Source organism: Amblyomma mixtum, chromosome 8 (genome assembly GCF_055824585.1).
Source record: "Amblyomma mixtum isolate Tamu chromosome 8, ASM5582458v1, whole genome shotgun sequence".
Taxonomy (NCBI): Eukaryota; Metazoa; Arthropoda; class Arachnida; order Ixodida; family Ixodidae; genus Amblyomma; species Amblyomma mixtum.
Genome location: NC_143019.1, coordinates 55540159 through 55558471, shown reverse-complemented (window position 1 = coordinate 55558471; position 18313 = coordinate 55540159). Strand labels below are relative to the sequence as shown.

The 18313-nt window shown below is 43.2% G+C and overlaps 1 protein-coding gene across 2 annotated transcripts in view; it reads right to left on the bottom strand.

Annotated features, from left to right (window-relative positions):
- Nucleotides 1-3190: 3190 nt before the first annotated feature.
- Nucleotides 3191-18313, bottom strand: part of capu (formin protein cappuccino) — a 43902-nt gene continuing 28779 nt past the window's right edge. For both annotated transcript variants that reach the window (XM_089558096.1, XM_089558097.1), the window contains 8 exons: nucleotides 15117-15189; nucleotides 14467-14540; nucleotides 14314-14373; nucleotides 12836-12956; nucleotides 12116-12260; nucleotides 10753-10902; nucleotides 7504-7606; nucleotides 3191-5420 (listed from right to left, as the gene is read on the bottom strand). In XM_089558096.1, coding sequence (XP_089414222.1) covers nucleotides 5355-5420; nucleotides 7504-7606; nucleotides 10753-10902; nucleotides 12116-12260; nucleotides 12836-12956; nucleotides 14314-14373; nucleotides 14467-14540; nucleotides 15117-15189 — 792 coding nt within the window. In that variant the 3' untranslated portion in view covers nucleotides 3191-5354. The remainder of the gene's footprint in view (nucleotides 5421-7503; nucleotides 7607-10752; nucleotides 10903-12115; nucleotides 12261-12835; nucleotides 12957-14313; nucleotides 14374-14466; nucleotides 14541-15116; nucleotides 15190-18313) is intronic.

Here is an 18313-nt window from a genome sequence, read left to right as displayed (position 1 = left end):
GAAGGGCCGCTTTTCTACAGCCCTTCTTTTAAACAGCCTTTTCTCTTAGTACTTGTATTTTTGTGCCGTCTTAATAAACAAGTTTTGTGTGTCAAGAAGTTTGGAGTGGCTGCCCCAACCGGCAACGTGTCGCCGGACGAGCGTACAAAGACTAGAAGCGCTTCGGGCCATTGTCATTCGTCGCATCGACGAGCAACCGACCCGACCGAACCTGCCATTCCGACGACGAAGACCTTTTTAGTGCAGACGTCACGAGTTTGAATCGAGCGGCGGGAAAATCAATGAGTCTTGTTGCCGGAAAAACATAACATGACCAGAAAGAGCAGATAGCCATTTTGTTTGCTGAATTTTAGTAATAATTTAAGAAATAATTTAATCAAAGAGTGTTAATAATAATTCGATGAACTTGTCCCAGTGTCCCTTTAAGCCCTCCAGACATGAATTACCCAAAAGTTTCAAATTTTTTTAAGGAGCATGCCAATTAAGACTGCATTGAGAAAATTCCCATCTTCAGATTCTTGAGCGATTTCTTACAAGATCTCATCTCTCTACACAGAGACTCAACACCGGCTTCAGGGTCTCGCACGATGAACACTGAACCTCCCATGGACGTCCACAGGATGTCCAAGGAAGTTTCAGTGCCCACTGGGACCTACAGTTATACTGCTTTGTCTTCATACTCCTCCCTCCTATCATTAGAATCATGTTCACAAAATAAGCAGAAGAAAATGCGCACACAACAGAGTAGCACAAAAGATACTATAAAATGCAGAGGATATGCGAATAATGAAATTTTCGAATACCAACACAACACCAACATGAAGACATTCTTTATCGAATCGGAAGCTGTTCAGTACGGAGCAAAAATTTCAGAACACAAACAGGCAAACACCCTTTTCTTAAATTTTTTTCAAAAAGAGTGTATGGTCTCTGCAATCGAAATAAACAAGACTGCTTCAGCAAACATAACATAACGTACACAAACAGGCAAACACTCTTTTCCTAAATTTTTTTCAAAAAGAGTGTATGGTCTCTGCAATCGAAATAAACAAAACTGATTCAGCAAACATAACATAACGTACACAAGTAACACAACCAGCTGATGCACTCATGCAAAATGTGCGACAAAATGAAATCCATGAACCGACACGACTGGCAACTAAAGATAACATTAGGGCTAGTAAAACCTCAGTAAACAGGAAGCAGCGCTCGAATTATACGGAGGTTGAGTTATGAAATCTACCCCCATCCGGTGAAAAAAAAAAAGCAACTTTCGCAAATGCGAAAATATGGTAGGCTCCATCGCACGAACAGTGAACGGCCCTTGACGAGGGCGGAGTATCGGCGACTTGGAGGAACACAGTGGACATAAGTAAAGGGAATAAAGAAATGACCAACGTACGAAGCGCCAGTCAGCATCCCATAGCAGCACGCAGCCGAAAGCCCTGTAGACACCAGCTGGCGGTCTATAAGGCCAGGCTTTTTTTCTGCCTAGCACCCTCAATATCGTTGCGACCGCCGCTTCGTTAGGATGGCGTACATTAGGGCCACGTGCAATGGGTGGCATTTTTACACAGTTGTTTGCTCTGCCAATAACACCTGGAGCACCGCTCCCCCCCCCCCCCCTTCCCCCCCGCCCTTTCTCCTTTAGGAGCCGCATATGAAATTCCTCAACTAGGCTTTTCTGCGTATCATAGTTTACCAAAACGAGATGGTGAAGCTCACGCTAGAACAACTCTGAAGGCAACAGGACGAGTGCCGAGGGCACGGGTGTTAAGAAAATGGTACATTATGGATCAAATAAGAAACCACGAGCTGTCGCGCTGAGGTTAATTGCTTGAAGTGGTAGGTTGGCCATCTTAACCTCATCCCATGAGATATGCAGAAAGGCCCACTGGAGGAATTTCAAGAGATGAAAGCTTAGCAGCGTTCGATTGTGATCGACCCACACGATAGAAAAAGCAAACATCTTTGTACTTTTGTACTCTGTGCACTTAAAAACTGATCTTCTGATAATGTTTCCAGATATTGAGGTTTTGCTGCGGACAGTTTTACGATAGCCGGCATGGTACGATACTTGCTGCTGAATATTCAAAAATTTCTAATGTTCGACAAGTCTCAAAAAATTGAGTATCAACTGAATAACAAACATTCAATTCATACTCGAAATTTAGAATATTAGCGTAGCCTTGCTCGTAACCAATTTAATTTTTAAGACACGGTTTGGAAGTCCACCTACAGTGAGTTTCTTTCCTATCCTTGTAACGAAACATTATTTAATACCAATAACAACATTTGTCGCTGTTTGTGGCTGTACTAATGCGATGTGTTGCCAATCCGTATAGTGATACACCTTCCTGGAACTGCAGAGTTGAAATACGAAATATCCAGATGCTCTCCCTGTGATCCGAAAACCTGCCTCAAAAGTCGTGACAAGGTCTTTACACAATATAAAAGACGCACAAAAATTGTTTGCACGTACCACCATGCTTAACACCGTCAAAAAAGGGCGCAGTATAAAATAGGTGTAACTGCAACAAGCAGGAGAGGTGTAAAATGGGTGTACTCTCAAAGTACACCCGTTCTCAATGCTCCCAAACACCCAAAATGGATGTTTGGTTTGGTTTATTGTAAAATGGGTGTACTCTCAAAGTACATCCATTCTCAATGCTCCCAAACACCCAAAATGGAAGTTTGGTTTGGTTTATTGAGGTTTAACATCTCAAAGCAACTCAGGCTATGAGGGACGCCATAGTGAAGGGCTCCGGAAATATCGACTACCTGGGGTTCTTTAACATGCGCCGACACCCAAAATGGATGTTTACTCACATCCTCGAAGAATGAAAAGTGAGCAAAATTGATGTACCCTACTCAGTACTACTGCATAGAACAGCCTTTTCTACACTAGTCTCCTGCTCGCATCAAGAGACGTGAAAGTTTGCGAAGCACAGTATCCATGTTCTATGCAAGCAATGCTACTAACTACCTCTTGTCTAGTTTAGTCTTCAGCTGAGAAAAAACCAACACAATTTTTGCACAGATGCGAAATGCAGAATTGAGTCCAGTAACAAAAGGCGACAAGAAATCATTAATAATTACCATAAACACACACACAATGAAGTGAGTGAAGTTAATGCAGTCCTGACACACACACCCTACTTCTTCGCAAAACAAAAAAAAGCACACAAAGTCCAGAATGTAAAGAACTTTATTTCTCTTTGCACAATAAATATATGTATAAATAATATAAATACGTCATTAAAGAAAAGAACCATCTACTTTAAATAAGAGTGGAATGTGCGTCATAAAGTTGTCATGTGCTGCCTTGAAAACAAGTGTACAATCAATCACCCAAAGAACTCGTACAGAAAACGGCTGATGTGCGTCTCCCCCATTCGAACTGGGACCACAAATAAAAAACACATGTAGCGGCCCAGAATACATCATCTTTGGCAGAATCCACTGCACTGTCAACAGTAGTCAGTTGTGCCATACGAGTGTAAAAAAGTAACAGCTGGTTCAAGTTGCAGCATGATCACATGCAAGAACCGCTTGTCAACATGCTATCGACAAAAGCATTCACATTTGCATGCATAGCGCGAGTGACCTCCAAGCTGAACATCAAAGCAAAAATAAATTTCTGTTCTAGGTACAAGTAAAATATGCACAGGTGTTAGACAGCTACCACATGAATGATATGCGTCAGCAATATCAAGACGAGAGCAAAACTCTTTCCGCATTCACATTAAATGCACATTCTGCATTGAAGTGACCACAATGAATGAACACTTGACAGAGCAAGAAAAAAAAAAAAAGAAAGCCCTTAAACCCTGATTGCTTGCCATGAAATGTTTCTCGTAGCCACAGTACGTGAGTATTATTGCAGGTACACTAAAGAAGCATTGCTGAGATGAACTTGTAGCTCAAACTCTTCACATGTCCTTGTTATTTCCAAAGCATTCATTAGAAGGGTTCATTTATCACACCATTTTAGCTAGATACAACCAACAGCAGCAACAGAAGCAATAGAAGCTGCAATCATCCTCATTACAACCATCCAGTTTTCAATGCAATGCACAAAACTTTGCAGAAAATGCTTTTCCCTTTTTAACAGCAGATCATTGGAAAACACGCTCGAAATGACATTTCTCCGTTCCTTGTGGTTAAACTGAACAAATTTAACTCCCTTAGTAGGCATTTGCACTATTACCAACACCCTCATGGCAAACACAAGCTGTCAGTACTTAGCTGATAACTACCTGGGTCATATTAACCACCTATATTTACATCAACCGACATTATATACCACTATATACCAGAGGGGTTTCACTGACACCGCAGTGAACAACGCTTGAAAGATGCTCTGTACACGTCTGGAGTTATACAAACGGACTGCGAAGAAAGCATACTGGAAACTACAACACACAGAAGCAATACTTTGAGAATCAGTGGAGTTAATTCTTTTGCAAGCATGCAATGCTCTGAAGAACAGACTGATATGAGCAGTTTCATCAACAAAGAGCTTGCCAATGTGCATTCACGTTTTGCTCAGATCATTTCTAACAGACATGGTATGGTGTACCCATACTACAAAGGCTGTGTAAAGTGCCACTTATGAGCCACGTAGATGTTTAAAAACTTCTGAAAAACAAACAAAATATCTGTACTCACAAAACATGCCGACTTTAAGGCTACCCAAAGCGACTAAGGCATTTCATGGTAGCATTGTGCACCTACATACTTAACAATAAAGCGTCAAAACAAAGCCCTATCGCCACTTTCCCATAGTTGCGAGCTACCAAATCGAATTACGCCACTTCGACTGAAATATATACTAAAAAATGCCTCGACTGAACTACATACTAAAAGATGCCTTGCTATTTAAAGCCATAAGTCTGTAAATCATTAGAATCACTTCTCAGATCTCTTAAGTGCTTACTAAGAAGTCGTGACTAACAGGCATGTTAATCCAACAAACGATGTCATCAATACGGTACAATGGCCAGCCATGTACCACACCTCGCGAGCTGTACAACTGCGGAAAAGGTATGCCATCTACCAAAACCAGAATTTCAGTTAGAGCCACCCCACAAAGGCAAAAAAAAAAAGCAAAAAGCACGCCCTCACTATTCTGTCTAGCAGCTGCTTAGCGAACAATTCAACATGAGATTCAACATTAACACAGCTTCAGAGTGGCTTGCTTGTCATATAGACTATCCATCGTACATCTGACACAACAAGAACTATGCCCTAGTAAAATTAATCTCGGGTTAAAAATATTTCTTATACTTCTCTTTTTCTTTTGCTTCATAGCACGTGCTATAGAAAAAAAATCTGATCTACTCTCGGAGATTCTACGATGTCCCTGGTGAGGGAAAGCTTTGTCCGAGTTGCTGCATCCTCTTTGTCATCTTCGCTTTCTGTGGGGAAAAGTTAGCAAGAAGTAAAAGCACGAGTCACAGTAAAGAAAATGCAGTGTGCAGCCGTCATAAGCGGCTTGCTCTACAAGAACATTGTTTACTTATTTATTTATTAAGGCGAAAGCCTTTAATGTCTCATCGTTGTAAGCAGCAGTTGTCGACAGAAATGTCACGCTTTTCAGTTGGTCGAAACACGGCTGAGACGTCACAGTGCGCGAATTTCAAACGGGGCCAATTGTACTTTGGCTAGTAACCATGCAACCAACTGAAGGGATCGTATAGTGATGCTCCAAGTCAGTGGGACTGAGCTTAGTTAATTGCTTAATTACCAAATTAGCCTAATTAACTTTCTAGTCAGGCCATATAAATAAATAAAACCGAGTAGGAAATTGGTTGAGCTCAGGAATCGAACCCCAGTAGATACAATCAGTAGATACAACAAGAAGTTTTCTTCCTCCCCCTGATGACATATGACAAAGGCCCCTAATTTTAAGCGGCACAAAATTTTATGTTCCGCACAGTGAGAACAAAGAATCTGCAACATTCCGCAGGATGTCTCTCGAGCATTAAAGCATGCGGTCATTCACGCAGCAGCGGCTTCCATGCCACTGCTTCTAGCCTTGTGATCATTTGCTTCTTTTCTTTTCTCTCTTCTTTACTCCTCATAGCTTTTTTACTGCCTTCCCTTCTTTTTCAACGGCCCACCCCACATTCTTCAGACGGTTTTAGCAACCCCTTCCTTCCCCTCGATGCGTCCCGTATGCTTCACCTCGATGGCCCAGGGTAGTCGAGAAGTCTGCTTTTCCTCACACCTCACGAGGCTAGTGGGTGAGCTCGTTGCGGGTATCTCAAAAAACAGCGAAAAAAAGAAACTGTGCTACATTAGTAGCTTGGATCCAAATATAACCTGAGGTGGTGTTTACTAAAGCACATCATTCAAGGAAAAAAAAAAAACTCTTTATATTAGTGCAAATACGGTAATATTGCTTCAGATGGGCACCAGTATCTTAACTCCTACCATGTCATGCCATTGACAGAACTTAGTTCGTTACCAGAATCTACCTTTCAAGTGAACTGAGACGATTAAATTAACCATATTCCCACCACTGATCACTCCTAGTGATGTACCCAAACACAATATCACAAAAATAGAATGTGGCTGGTAACAAACAATTCCACGAAAAATGCTAAAATCGCAATTTTTCAAGACATTCCTGAAAACTAGGAGCTTAACAGATGGCATTACATTACTCGCTTGAACCTTAGGTGGGCTGGGATGAGATTAAGAGGTCTGCAAGGATAACGTGGCTATGACAGGCACAGGACTGAGTTAAATGGAGAGATATGGGAGAGGTGTTTGTCCTGTAGTGGGCGTAGTCAGCCTGCACATTTCTGCTGTATGGGGTTGTTGCTTTTTTCATTTTTTTCATTAAAAAGATTACGTACTCCAAAAATCAAGTCAGACTGAATTAACAGATGACCTTTCCAGGGCAATAAATATGAAGATTTTAGAGCCTTCTTCACAAGTACCCCTCCAAGTCCTGCAATACCAACAGCTTCTGAGCACCAAAGCAAACGTTCCCACTGTCGCACTCCAATTCACATTTAGCTTAAGGAACACACATTCATTAGTGAAGAGCTGTCATAGTCCACTTCTCCCTCACGATAAGCTCCTAAAAGCACACTTCCTTCACTGTGGCTGAAATTGTTGAAGTGTAACTCCCAGCCACTGGCATGGGCTGCCCTGTGCGTGGGTGGCACAAAGAATTAGGACAGGGGTATTCAAACTAGGTTACATACAACTCTTGAGTTCCTTGGACGGCTCTTTGCGCTTTTTGGATGGCTCTTTGGACAGCTCTTTTTTACCTGCATGTGACTCTCATTCACAAATTTTTTGAAGATATTCTCCCCACACATGAAAAATATTCACGCTCAGAAGTCGCACAAGAAGGGAATGTAACCGAAAGGCCCCACCATGGCTGATGGCTTGCTACCCGGAGAATTGCGATTTTGCTTGACGTGGGAAATGGTTTTCACTTGAAGGGACCGGCAGTCCAGAAATAAAAAAATTTTTTTCACTCACCAGGCCCGAGGGCTTGCTGTTCCTGACCTTGACCACCTCAGACATAACGGTAGACTTCTTTGCCTCCTGCAGGTCTTTCACTTTCTTCCTCGCTGCCTCAAGACTGTAAGCAAAAGTTTAAGAAAAAAATTAGGGGCGACGGTGCGGAGGAAATGCGAGAGTATTCTTCTTTCACTCGCAAATTTATCCCAGCTCTAGTTATGCTACAATTGCAATTCTAATCCAATTCTGATTCCAATCCAATTCCGATTCTAATCCAATTCCAATTCCAATCCAATTCTGATTTCTATTCCAATTCTGATTTCTAATCCAATTCTGATTTCTAATCCAATTCTGATTTCTAATCCAATTCTGATTTCTAATCCAATTCTGATTTCTAATCCAATTCTGATTCTAATCAAATTCAGATTCTGATTCTAATCCAGTTCTGATTCTAGTCCAGTTCTGATTCTAGTCCAATTCTGATTCTAGTCCAATTCTGATTCTAGTCCAATTCTGATTCTAGTCCAATTCTGATTCTAGTCCAATTCTGATTCTAGTCCAATTCTGATTCTAATCCAATTCTGATTCTAATCCAATTCTGATTCTAATCCAATTCTGATTCTAATCCAATTCTGATTCTAATCTAATTCTGATTCTAATCTAATTCTGATTCTAATCTAATTCTGATTCTAATCTAATTCTGATTCTAATCTAATTCTGATTCTAATCTAATTCTGATTCTATTCAGATTCTAATCCAATTCTGATATTCTAATCCAATTCTGATTCTATTCTGATTCTAATCCAATTCTGATATTCTAATCCAATTCTGATTCTATTCTGATTCTAATCCAATTCTGATATTATAATCCAATTCTGATATTCTAATCCAATTCTGATTCTATTCAGATTCTGATTCTAATCTAATTCTGATATTCTAATCCAATTCTGATTCCAATCCACTTCTGATTCTATTCAGATTCTGATCACTTCGTTTGTCAATTTCTGTTGATCAGTCTGTCATTTTCATATGAGCCGAGGGGAGTGGGGGGGTAGAGGAGGACATCTGGTAGGTGTGGCCACCTGTCAGTAAGGGGAGAGAGGAGGGCAGTTGGCAGGTGTGACGACAATGGCAGTCACCATGTTTTCGCTCCAACAAGGCTTCTATGCTACCGCATGAAAAGAATAAAAAGAGGCCTGAGGTCACAACCTTGCATAATGCAGTGACAGTAAGTACTAAAGTTTCTGTAGAAGGACCTCTGTCTGAAATTAGAACTTATAACTGCAGAAAGCAAAACAAGAATACTGGCTACACCAAATGAATACCAAGGCCACACAAATATATATATACAGCCTCCCTCACGTGACAGCAAGTTTCAGCGTTCGATGCTAACTTCTCTGACTAAATGTCCACAGACTAACAGCGGGATGATCTGTAAGCAATATATCAATGCTGAATGGGCCGACACTTTCAGTCTTTTTCCGAAGTTCATGTCAAAGCAGCCAACCAACCTTCCTCACTATGGTGCAATCACTGATATGAAATGAAAGTTAAAAAAACAGTAGCTTCCATCCTTTCAGCATGAATACGGGCAAAGCAGTAGCACTGATCGTAAATTAATTAATCATAAGCTTCGTTATGTAGCCTCTAACAAACACAAGCCTTTTCAAAATGAGCTCAAACGCAGTGACAGCACCCATTGCTTGTGCATATGCCTGATGCATGTAACCTGTACTGTACAATAAATAGTCTGCATTAGTATGCTGTTCAGTCTTTCCAAAAAAGAACAGAGCCAATTGTGAAGAAGGCTCAAGAGTTGGAATTAAGTGTAGCCTTATTTACAGTACAGTAATATATGGTCACCAATATGAGGCTGCATTTTAAATACTACTCTACATACATTCAGGCAGGCAATGATTAAGGGATAGAACAAGAATATATATGTATGCATAAAAATTACTAGATAATAAGCATATTTATTTATTTATTTATTTATTTATTTATTTATTTATTTATTTATTCAAATACCCTAAAGGCCCTCTGCAAGAGGGTATTACATAGGGGGGGCACACGAAACACACTAATAAGAATATGCGAGAAACAAAATAGTAAGAATAAACAATTTCAGCAAACATAGCAAGAAAACCGCAAAATACGCAAACACCAATATTAGAAGTGGATAAAAGTTCGAATAAAGATAAGATAAAAGTGTGAAAATTGAAACACCGGGGGTTCAAGGATAACACAAAAAGAAAAAACTACAATACGATAACGAACAAGATGCACAGGTATTAAATTAGTCCTGAAAAAAAAGCACATGAAGCATAAGACATCAGAATGGTTACAAGCAGAGCATATACACAGTTTCAACTAACAAGTGCACATAATGGTCAGTATTTGTTTCACTCATCTCCAGGCCCAACCAGACGAGTCGGCATCAAAACTCTCAACTTCATTACCCTTCAAGCAGGCAGTTTAGGCTTAACTGCCACAAAACAATGGGGTATACAGGCAAGCAACAGGTCACACAGTGTCGTACTAATGCAACAGAATGTGATGAGCTTTGTGGGGACGCCTTCGTCCCCTGCGTTCACTTTCCCGCATTGTACCCCCTACTGTAGTTAGCTCCTCCGAAACGCGCTCTTCTCAGTTTTGGTTACTTTAACTAACAGGGGAGGGCGCTCGCGTCGTAGCGACACTAGCGCCACGGATGGCGTTTTGCTGCGCGCTCGCGGGGACCGGCGGGCTCTCTTCTGCTCGGCACCGGGAACGCAAGCGGACGTTTCCGCGCGCCACTCCACTCTTCGCCGCGGGCGCCTCTTGGTCGGAACTTGCTCCCGCCGAGCCCGTCCCGTCGGGCCTCGGAGTTTATCCCTTTGCCCTAGCGCGGGTGAACATTCGCTCGTAACCGTGCTGGTGAGTCGGACATCCTCGATTCCTCAGCGTATTTTGTTGCTAGCTGGCGTTATTGTTGTTATAGCAATAAATGCCTTGTTTGTGTCAGCCAGTGTGTCGTTCCTTTGTTCCCGCAGAGCAAGGCCCGCCGTGGTCAGCGTGCGCTCGGTAGCGCTCACGACCACGTTGTGGGGTCCGCGCGGCTTTGAACTGTGTCAGCTGCGGTAAAACGGGGGAACGCATTTATCTCCCCCTTTTAAACCCCATAGCTTTAGTAGGACGCTCAGGGTTCTGCAAGGGATACACAACAACGGATGCAAACAGCCAACAACACGCTGTTCAGGCAATAAGTAAGAGAGGTGGACGACTCACTCGAGCTTGGTTTTGCGCTGCACCTCCTTCTTCCAGATGTTTTTGAAGTCGTTGCAGAAGGGCACCCACGGAGTGAAGAACTCTTTGGGCCACTCAGACTCATTCTTAGACTTTGGCTGCAGACTGAAGTACTCCTTGGTCTCCAGGAATCTGGGAAATGTGCACAAGGACCCAAATCAAAGGATGCGCTTGGTGCAAAGCCCCCCCGAAAATGAACAGACCACAACGCAAATCCTTGAAGGATCACTCGGGACAACTTCACTCAATTTTTATTCCTGAGTGAAAATCATTTGCAAGGCTCTTTACGGCCATGCTGATGTTTGTTCAGCAAAAGAAGAAGCATTTATTACCGAGAAAATCGGACTTGAAGACTGCAGGCTTTTTTTGCCTGCTACTTGATTTAAACTCCCGACATCAGTGATGAAGAGGACTCCGTGATCCCTGGTTTGAATTAATGATAGTGTGGCCTGGCCTTGGAGATCCACATCAGTAAAAACGAAAAAAGGTGACGCCACTACAGCTGGTTTGCGAAAAAGCTTTAGGTAGTGACACCTGTACCTGATTTCACTGTCTTTTTTTTTTACAGCTTATAAAAACTCCACTTTCAGTAACAATAGCCCCTTGGTGAGTAGAAAGCGATAATATATCGCCACAGGCCTACTTTAACTTGTTCACAGTGTCCCCTTTAACTGGCGCCCAGCACTCATGCATAATGTGTGGTCAACCAGGGTCACGCCTTGTAGCATTTAATGCCTCTAGGAGCAGAACGTTTGGCAGGGAAGTGCCGTACACACACACACCTCCCCTGACTTGCAAGGTTAGCGAGGCACAAGTATCACGATTTCTGGGGGAGCAACAAATCGTGGCGCCATCTATGGTAGTTTCTAAGCAATAAGCAACATGCCAGCAATCAACCAGTATAAAGAGAAAACGCATAAACTTCGTGTTTCATACAATATTCTACCACTCCTTCCATTCACCATTTTACCATTTCTTAAATTTCATATTTTTGTACACTTATATACAAATATACAATTCTATATTTTACCATTTACGACAAACTTGCTCTGTATCCACAGCACATGCGAAACCTGTGCTTTCTTCCTGCTGTCATAATGTTGACATCATCAGGGCAGAACTGCCTCCCCCAAGCAAACAATTTCCATCGAGACATGACCACACCAGCTCAAAGCGTTACTCAGCAACATAGGGCAATCAGCAATCTGCCTCCCACCAACAACTCGCCGATTTCCTTTTCAATCTTATGATCGAGGCCATTACCATTAACTGTGCTCCAAAAGACACAGATTTTGGGCCAAACAAAAGAGCTAATTCAAGTGACACAGAACAGTCTCTCGCTCACTTGAGCCGGCACTCCTCGAGATTTTCCTCCTGTTCCTTCTGTTCATTTTCGGCCTTCTCGAGGAATGTGTTCATCTGCTCCCTGAAGGGCTCCTGGTGTTCGGCGTCCGAGTTCGCCAGCACTTTCTGCACCTTCGTCTCACAACCTGCGCAAAAGTTTAACAAACAGTTACGGGAACACTGCAAAGGTACGATTTCATATGTCACTCGTTTGCTTCCAAAAGCTGGAGCCCTTAGACAGTGTTTGCAATTTCTAACGTGCACTAAACCACATTTCCTTTACATGAAAAATGACTCCATGACTATGCCCACTGCAGGACGAAGACCTCTCCCATGTCTCTCCAATTAGCCCTGTCCTGTGCCAGTTGCGGCCACCGTAACCCGGCAAAGTTCTTAATCTCATCCGCCTACCTAACTTTCTGCCCCCCCCCCCCCACTACGCTTGCCTTCCCTTGGAATCCACTCCGTTACCCTTAAGGACCAGCGGTTATCTTCCCTTTGCATTACATGCCTTGCCCAAGCCCACTTTTTCCTCTTGATTTCGACTAGGATGTCATTAACCCATGTTTGTTCCCTCACCCACTCCGCCCTCTTCATGTCTCCTCTTTGCTACCTGACGGACAGACGGACGGACGGGATTCTAACACTAATGCAGTAAAATTAACAGTTACACATCTGCAGACAATAGAGAGAAAGAGCAAATAAAGTGGCAGGCACTCACTTTTGACCTGAGAGTGAAGTTTCTTAAGATCTGCCCTGATGTCATCGAAATTGACTAACCCAGCACGTTCCATGTCACTTGGTTCAGGCAGTGGAAATTTCATTTTCTCCTGGGTAATGTTCTGCAGGAAAAAAAAAATAGATAAAGGTGAGGCAGTAACACGAGAGAAAACAAATTAGTGCTCAAATTGTCTGTGCCGCATTCATTTATACATTGGTGCTGCCGGCAGTACATCAAACTTGGACTGCCTGCATTACTGGCTTGTCAGGACACTGTTTTAACCCTTTGAAGGTTTTTGCCGTATATGTACAGCGGCGGTTTTCTGTCCCGCAAGGTCTTTTCCGTACGGGTACGGTTTCAAACTTCCGTTTGAAATTTTGCGCCAAAAGAACAATGCGTGCTCACTGGGGGGGTGCTGCCACCTCTTAGGACTTACAGGAAGTGTTTGAATTTTGTGCTGCCTTCTTACGGAGATAAGCAGAACTTATGTCTAGCAATAGCGCGGCGGCACAGACTGCGGCAACACCCCTTTTGTAGTTTTGGTTTCGCCGCGTGATCGCAACGGAGTCGCGTGAAATTTGAGTTTTCTTTTTGTCAGCACTATCTTGCAGGGGCTGCCGAAGTTGATTTCTATCTTTATTGGCGCTGCTCTTAGCTTGCTTATCACCGCTGCTTGCGAGGTATTCTCGCCCTATGTGGCAACGCGCCTACGCGGTTTCGATTCCGCCGCGGGATTGCAACGGAGTCGCGCGAAACGTGTTTTCTCTTTGTGGGCACTGTTTCACAGAGGCGGCGAAAGTTGATTTCTATCTTTATTGGTGCTGCTCTTAACTTGCTTATCACCATTGCTATTCTATTCTATTGAACATTTTCCAGTTGTGAGTGATGCTGTCACCAAAGTACTGTTCCTAATTTTTTTTTACTATTTATTCTCGATTATATACATTTTGTAGATTCAAGATCTGCAATAAAGTAATTTGACCACCTGGGAAAGTTTTCTTCAAAATAATTCGACCCTCAAAGGGTTAAGCTTTGAGAGTACAATATGGTGCCTAATTCAAGGTCCAATTTCTGGTCTATTCAGAGTCCATTTGAACTGACATGACAAAAATGATGTGCTTAGCTAATGAGACAGTGGCTGATGCGGTTGAGAGCACAGCAAGCCTGATATCGAAATTAAAGTGTACGGGATGAAGAAACTAAAAAAAAAATTCGAGCACAGTATGCAAAGCAATCACCTGAAACATCTGCAAGTTTCTGCAAGGTTCTACTAAACATTTATCAAGTAAATAAAGGACTGCCATTCATAAACCTACACCACGTGCATAATAAAGCAACTTGGAGAACACTTACCGCTCTCTGTAAACAGCACAAGACATCGGTGAAGTTTCAAGTGATAAAAGTCACAGGTCTGACAGATCTAGCAGGTCTTAACAGACCGCTAACAGCACATGCAAGAAAAGCTAAACACAGCTTACCTCCTGGAACTTGCTTATATAGACTCTGACAATGTAGTGAAGAAGAGTTAGAGAGTTGTCCTGGAAAAACAAAGTTCAGTTAGGTCAGGTCAGGTTAGGTTGCCTCATGGGGCAGCCACTGAATATGAGCGGAGTGCAGGCAATTACGCTGACCTTGCTCTTGACATCCTTCAGCTTGGCCAGGATTTCAAGGCCAAAGCCATCAGCCTGTCCACGACTCCTATTCCCTGAAAGGCAAATTATTTACCAACCATCAACTGCTTCGTACATGTAATGAGTCTTGCGTTTTACAGACCAATTCCGAGGTCTGCCTTAAAGCTCACATGACAAGTATACGTGGGCTCACACATTGAGTTATCTATCACTTGTTGCATGTGCCAAAATCATATGCAACCTGAAACTTGAGCTTGGAGCAGTTATCTATGCTGAAATACGATAAAAATGGAATGCAATGCACAGAAGTCATGGAAATAACAAGAAAGACGCCCACAGTGGTTTCCTCACATGCGGCTGACCCCATCAGGGTGCCCAAATTCAAGACATCCTGCTTGACATACCGAATATGAGTACGAGTTTTTTAGCTCAAACTACCAACAGCCTTCAGAGCCCCCCCACAAAAAACAGGCAGACAATAGTAAGGGGCTCAACGATTCTCGGGATTTGACTGTGTAACCATTTTTTAACCCAATCTAGTAGGACTTCGCGTGCGAGACACATTGTCTACTGCACACTGTTCCCTGGATCCCCAGGAAACCAGACAGCAAAGATGGAACGAATTTTGCAAGCAGTTTGAAGCACTTTACCTCCGTTCATGTAGTTGCCAAGAGCCAATATAAGACCCAGAATGTTATGGACCTCTTTGCTGTGTAGCAACGTCTGAAAAACCAGAGAAAAAAAAGGGAATACCATTACGATCTTATAATTAGTACTAAGGCCAATGAAGCAGTGGTCTAGTTCATATGTTCCGTCACCATGTCGCACATAAAAAAAAAAAAGTAACAGCATATTTTCTTTGGCGCAAAAGTCATGGCAGCACAGCCGCAAATATTCAAGCCAAGGATCTCTTGACCAGTGTGATACAGCGTCACACCACTGAAGAATATTGCACGTATTGATGCACTGTCTTATAACCACACAGCACATGGGTGAATTCATTCTAAAAATGTCAGTTATGAGGAATGCTCCTGCTTGCTGCTACAAACAGCAACGATGAATGCAATATTGAGTCCCTGTGCTGTTTGCAGCTGGGAGGATTCGACTTTTTTTTTTTGGAGGGGGGGATCACCTGGAACATAAATCCTGCTGAAAAATTCACTCCATTATCCGCGTGATGCCACAGGACTCAAAGCTTAGTGGTGTGGAGCTGTCCCGAATTATCGGTAATTCATTTTAACCACTCGAGGTTCTTTAATGAGTGCCAAAATCTCGATGAATACGTGCTGTTTCTAAATTTTGATTTCAATGAAATGCAGTCCCTTGCATTTTCTTCTCCTACATCTCTTGTACCACCTGCTGCAGGCGAACTGTTTTTTCGATATGCAGAAGCACTCCCTCCAGTCTGAAAGACGCAAGGTAAAACTTCATTAGGTGCCTAGTTTATGATCATTATTAACTGAGTACTATCAATATGTAAGCACCAAACTTCAAACGAAGCTGAGGATGCAGTAGAAGCATGTTGGCGCTGACTAACCAACAAGAGAAGACCTAGATTAGTTATAAGATGAGCAGTACAAGCAGCACAGCGGCTGAAGCTTGGCTTTTGAAATTCCACTCCCGATATTCATGACGTCTTCACCTGTATCAAGAAAACCTTCACGGCAAACAACACACCAGCTGACCGAACCAAGGCTGCGACCGGAAGCTGCGGGCACAATGTTGCCAGACCACCAAGCAATTTCATGGATCACCTACTGTGCATCTTGCATAATTTTTACGACTAGGGAACGGGTAAAATCAGGTAAAACTTTAACTGAGGTTGATGCACGACGGTTCGAGTGCTGACATCTGTAGTCAATTGAGGTGGTGTTTCTGTATGCCCTGCTCCATGCACAGGTATGCAGTGATGAGAAAATGCATTTGGTTTGGTTTGGCTTGGTTTATGGGGTTTAATGTCCAGAAGTGACTCGGGCTATGAGGGACGCCGTAGTGGAGGGCTCCGGAAATTTCGACCACCTGGGGTTCTTTAACGTGCACTGACATCGCACAGTACACGGGCCTCTAGAATTTCGCCTCCGTCGAAATTCAACCACCACGGCCGGGATCGAACCCGGGTCTTTCGGGTCAGCAGCCGAGCGCCATAACCACTGAGCCACCGCGGCGGACAAAAAACGCATTAAGGGTTTGAAGATGACACTCCACTGCACTGATCTAGAGTTTCTCAATGGCACCTCGGCTATCCTACGTAGTGCACTGCACGGGCTCGGGCCGGCCCAAAAGCCCGGGCCGGGCCGGGACATGATCTGTTTTGCCGGGCCTGGGGCGGGCCCGGGCCTGAAGTTCCGGGCCCGGGCGGGCTCGGGCTTAAAGCTGCGGACCCGAGTCGGGCTTGGGTTCGTACAGAAGCGGCTGGTGTCCGACTATTCATTCACTATTGCAGAGGGAAGTACAAAACTGCGGCATTGGAGCAGCGACACGGATGAGCTACGGGTTATATTACGCGCTGAGAAAAATACTATACTTTATTACGAGTATGTTTTTGCAGGCTAGTTGGTGCCTAAGCATTGTGGGTTTTTTGCGCAAAAGACACGACACAAAGAAACGAGGCAGACAGGACAAGCGCTTACTAACAACTCAGGTGTTTATTGACATAACATTTGCTTAAATACAGCAGCTGCTTTTTAAATTACACTCCCGATATTCATGACGTCTTCACCTGTACCAAGAAAACCTTCACAGCAAACAACACACCAGCTGACCGAACCAAGGCTGTGACCGGAAGCTGCGGGCACAATGTTGCCAGACCACCAAGCAATTTCATGGATCACCTACTGTGCATCTTGCATAATTTTTACGACTAGGGAACGGGTAAAATCAGGTAAAACTTTAATTGAGGTTGATGCACGACGGTTGCTTAAATACAGCAGCTGCTGTATTTAAGCAAATGTTATGTCAATAAACACCTGAGTTGTTAGTAAGCGCTTGTCCTGTCTGCCTCGTTTCTTTGTGTTGTGTCTTTTGCGCAAAAAACCCACAATACTTTATTAATTGACTTATTTATTTCCTTATTTCTACGCCGCAGCGGCTCAGTGGTCAAGGCGCTTGATTACTGAGCCGGGGAACACGGGTTTGCTCCTAGCCTCGGCGGCCGCATTTCTGTTTAGGCGGCAGGCATGACAGCCATGTACTTTATAGTGTGATTGCTCGTTGAAGAAACCCATGCGGTCCAAATGATCCGGAGCCCTCTGCTTCGGTGTCTCTCACAGCCTGACTACCCTTGGGCCCTTAAGCCCCAAAAACATAGCTTTTATTTTATAGCTTTATTTTTCTCATGTGAGAAAAGGCACAAACTAAAGCGCGTTTGGTCTTCTTTTTGATCAGCTGACCGGAACGTCTCGGAAATGAAATAGCCACAAAAGCTCGCGAGAGTTTGTAAATCTCATCTCATAACCACATCTATCCCTCCTCGCTTCTTCAGCCTCTGGTTGTCATGACAAGTGTTTTGCCCTGTAAGTTATCATGTGGTTCGCGCTTTATCTTCTGCTCCACCGGTAAGAGTAAGATTCAACCGGTTTTAATTGGCGATTGATCGTCCGTCATCCCAAAACATACCCATACACTGTTAGAAATGCATTTGCGAAGAACATATTAGTTTAGGACGCTTATAGTCTACAAAACACACACCGTGAAATACTCAAGCCTTTTAGCTTTTCATTTCTGCTGAAAGGCGACCAGTTCGGCTATGAGTTCAACCTGTAAGATCGCATTCACTAAACAAATGTCATCCCACTGCTTGCTAGGCAGCTTCAATGTTTATACTTCCCGGCGGCAAAATATAACTGAT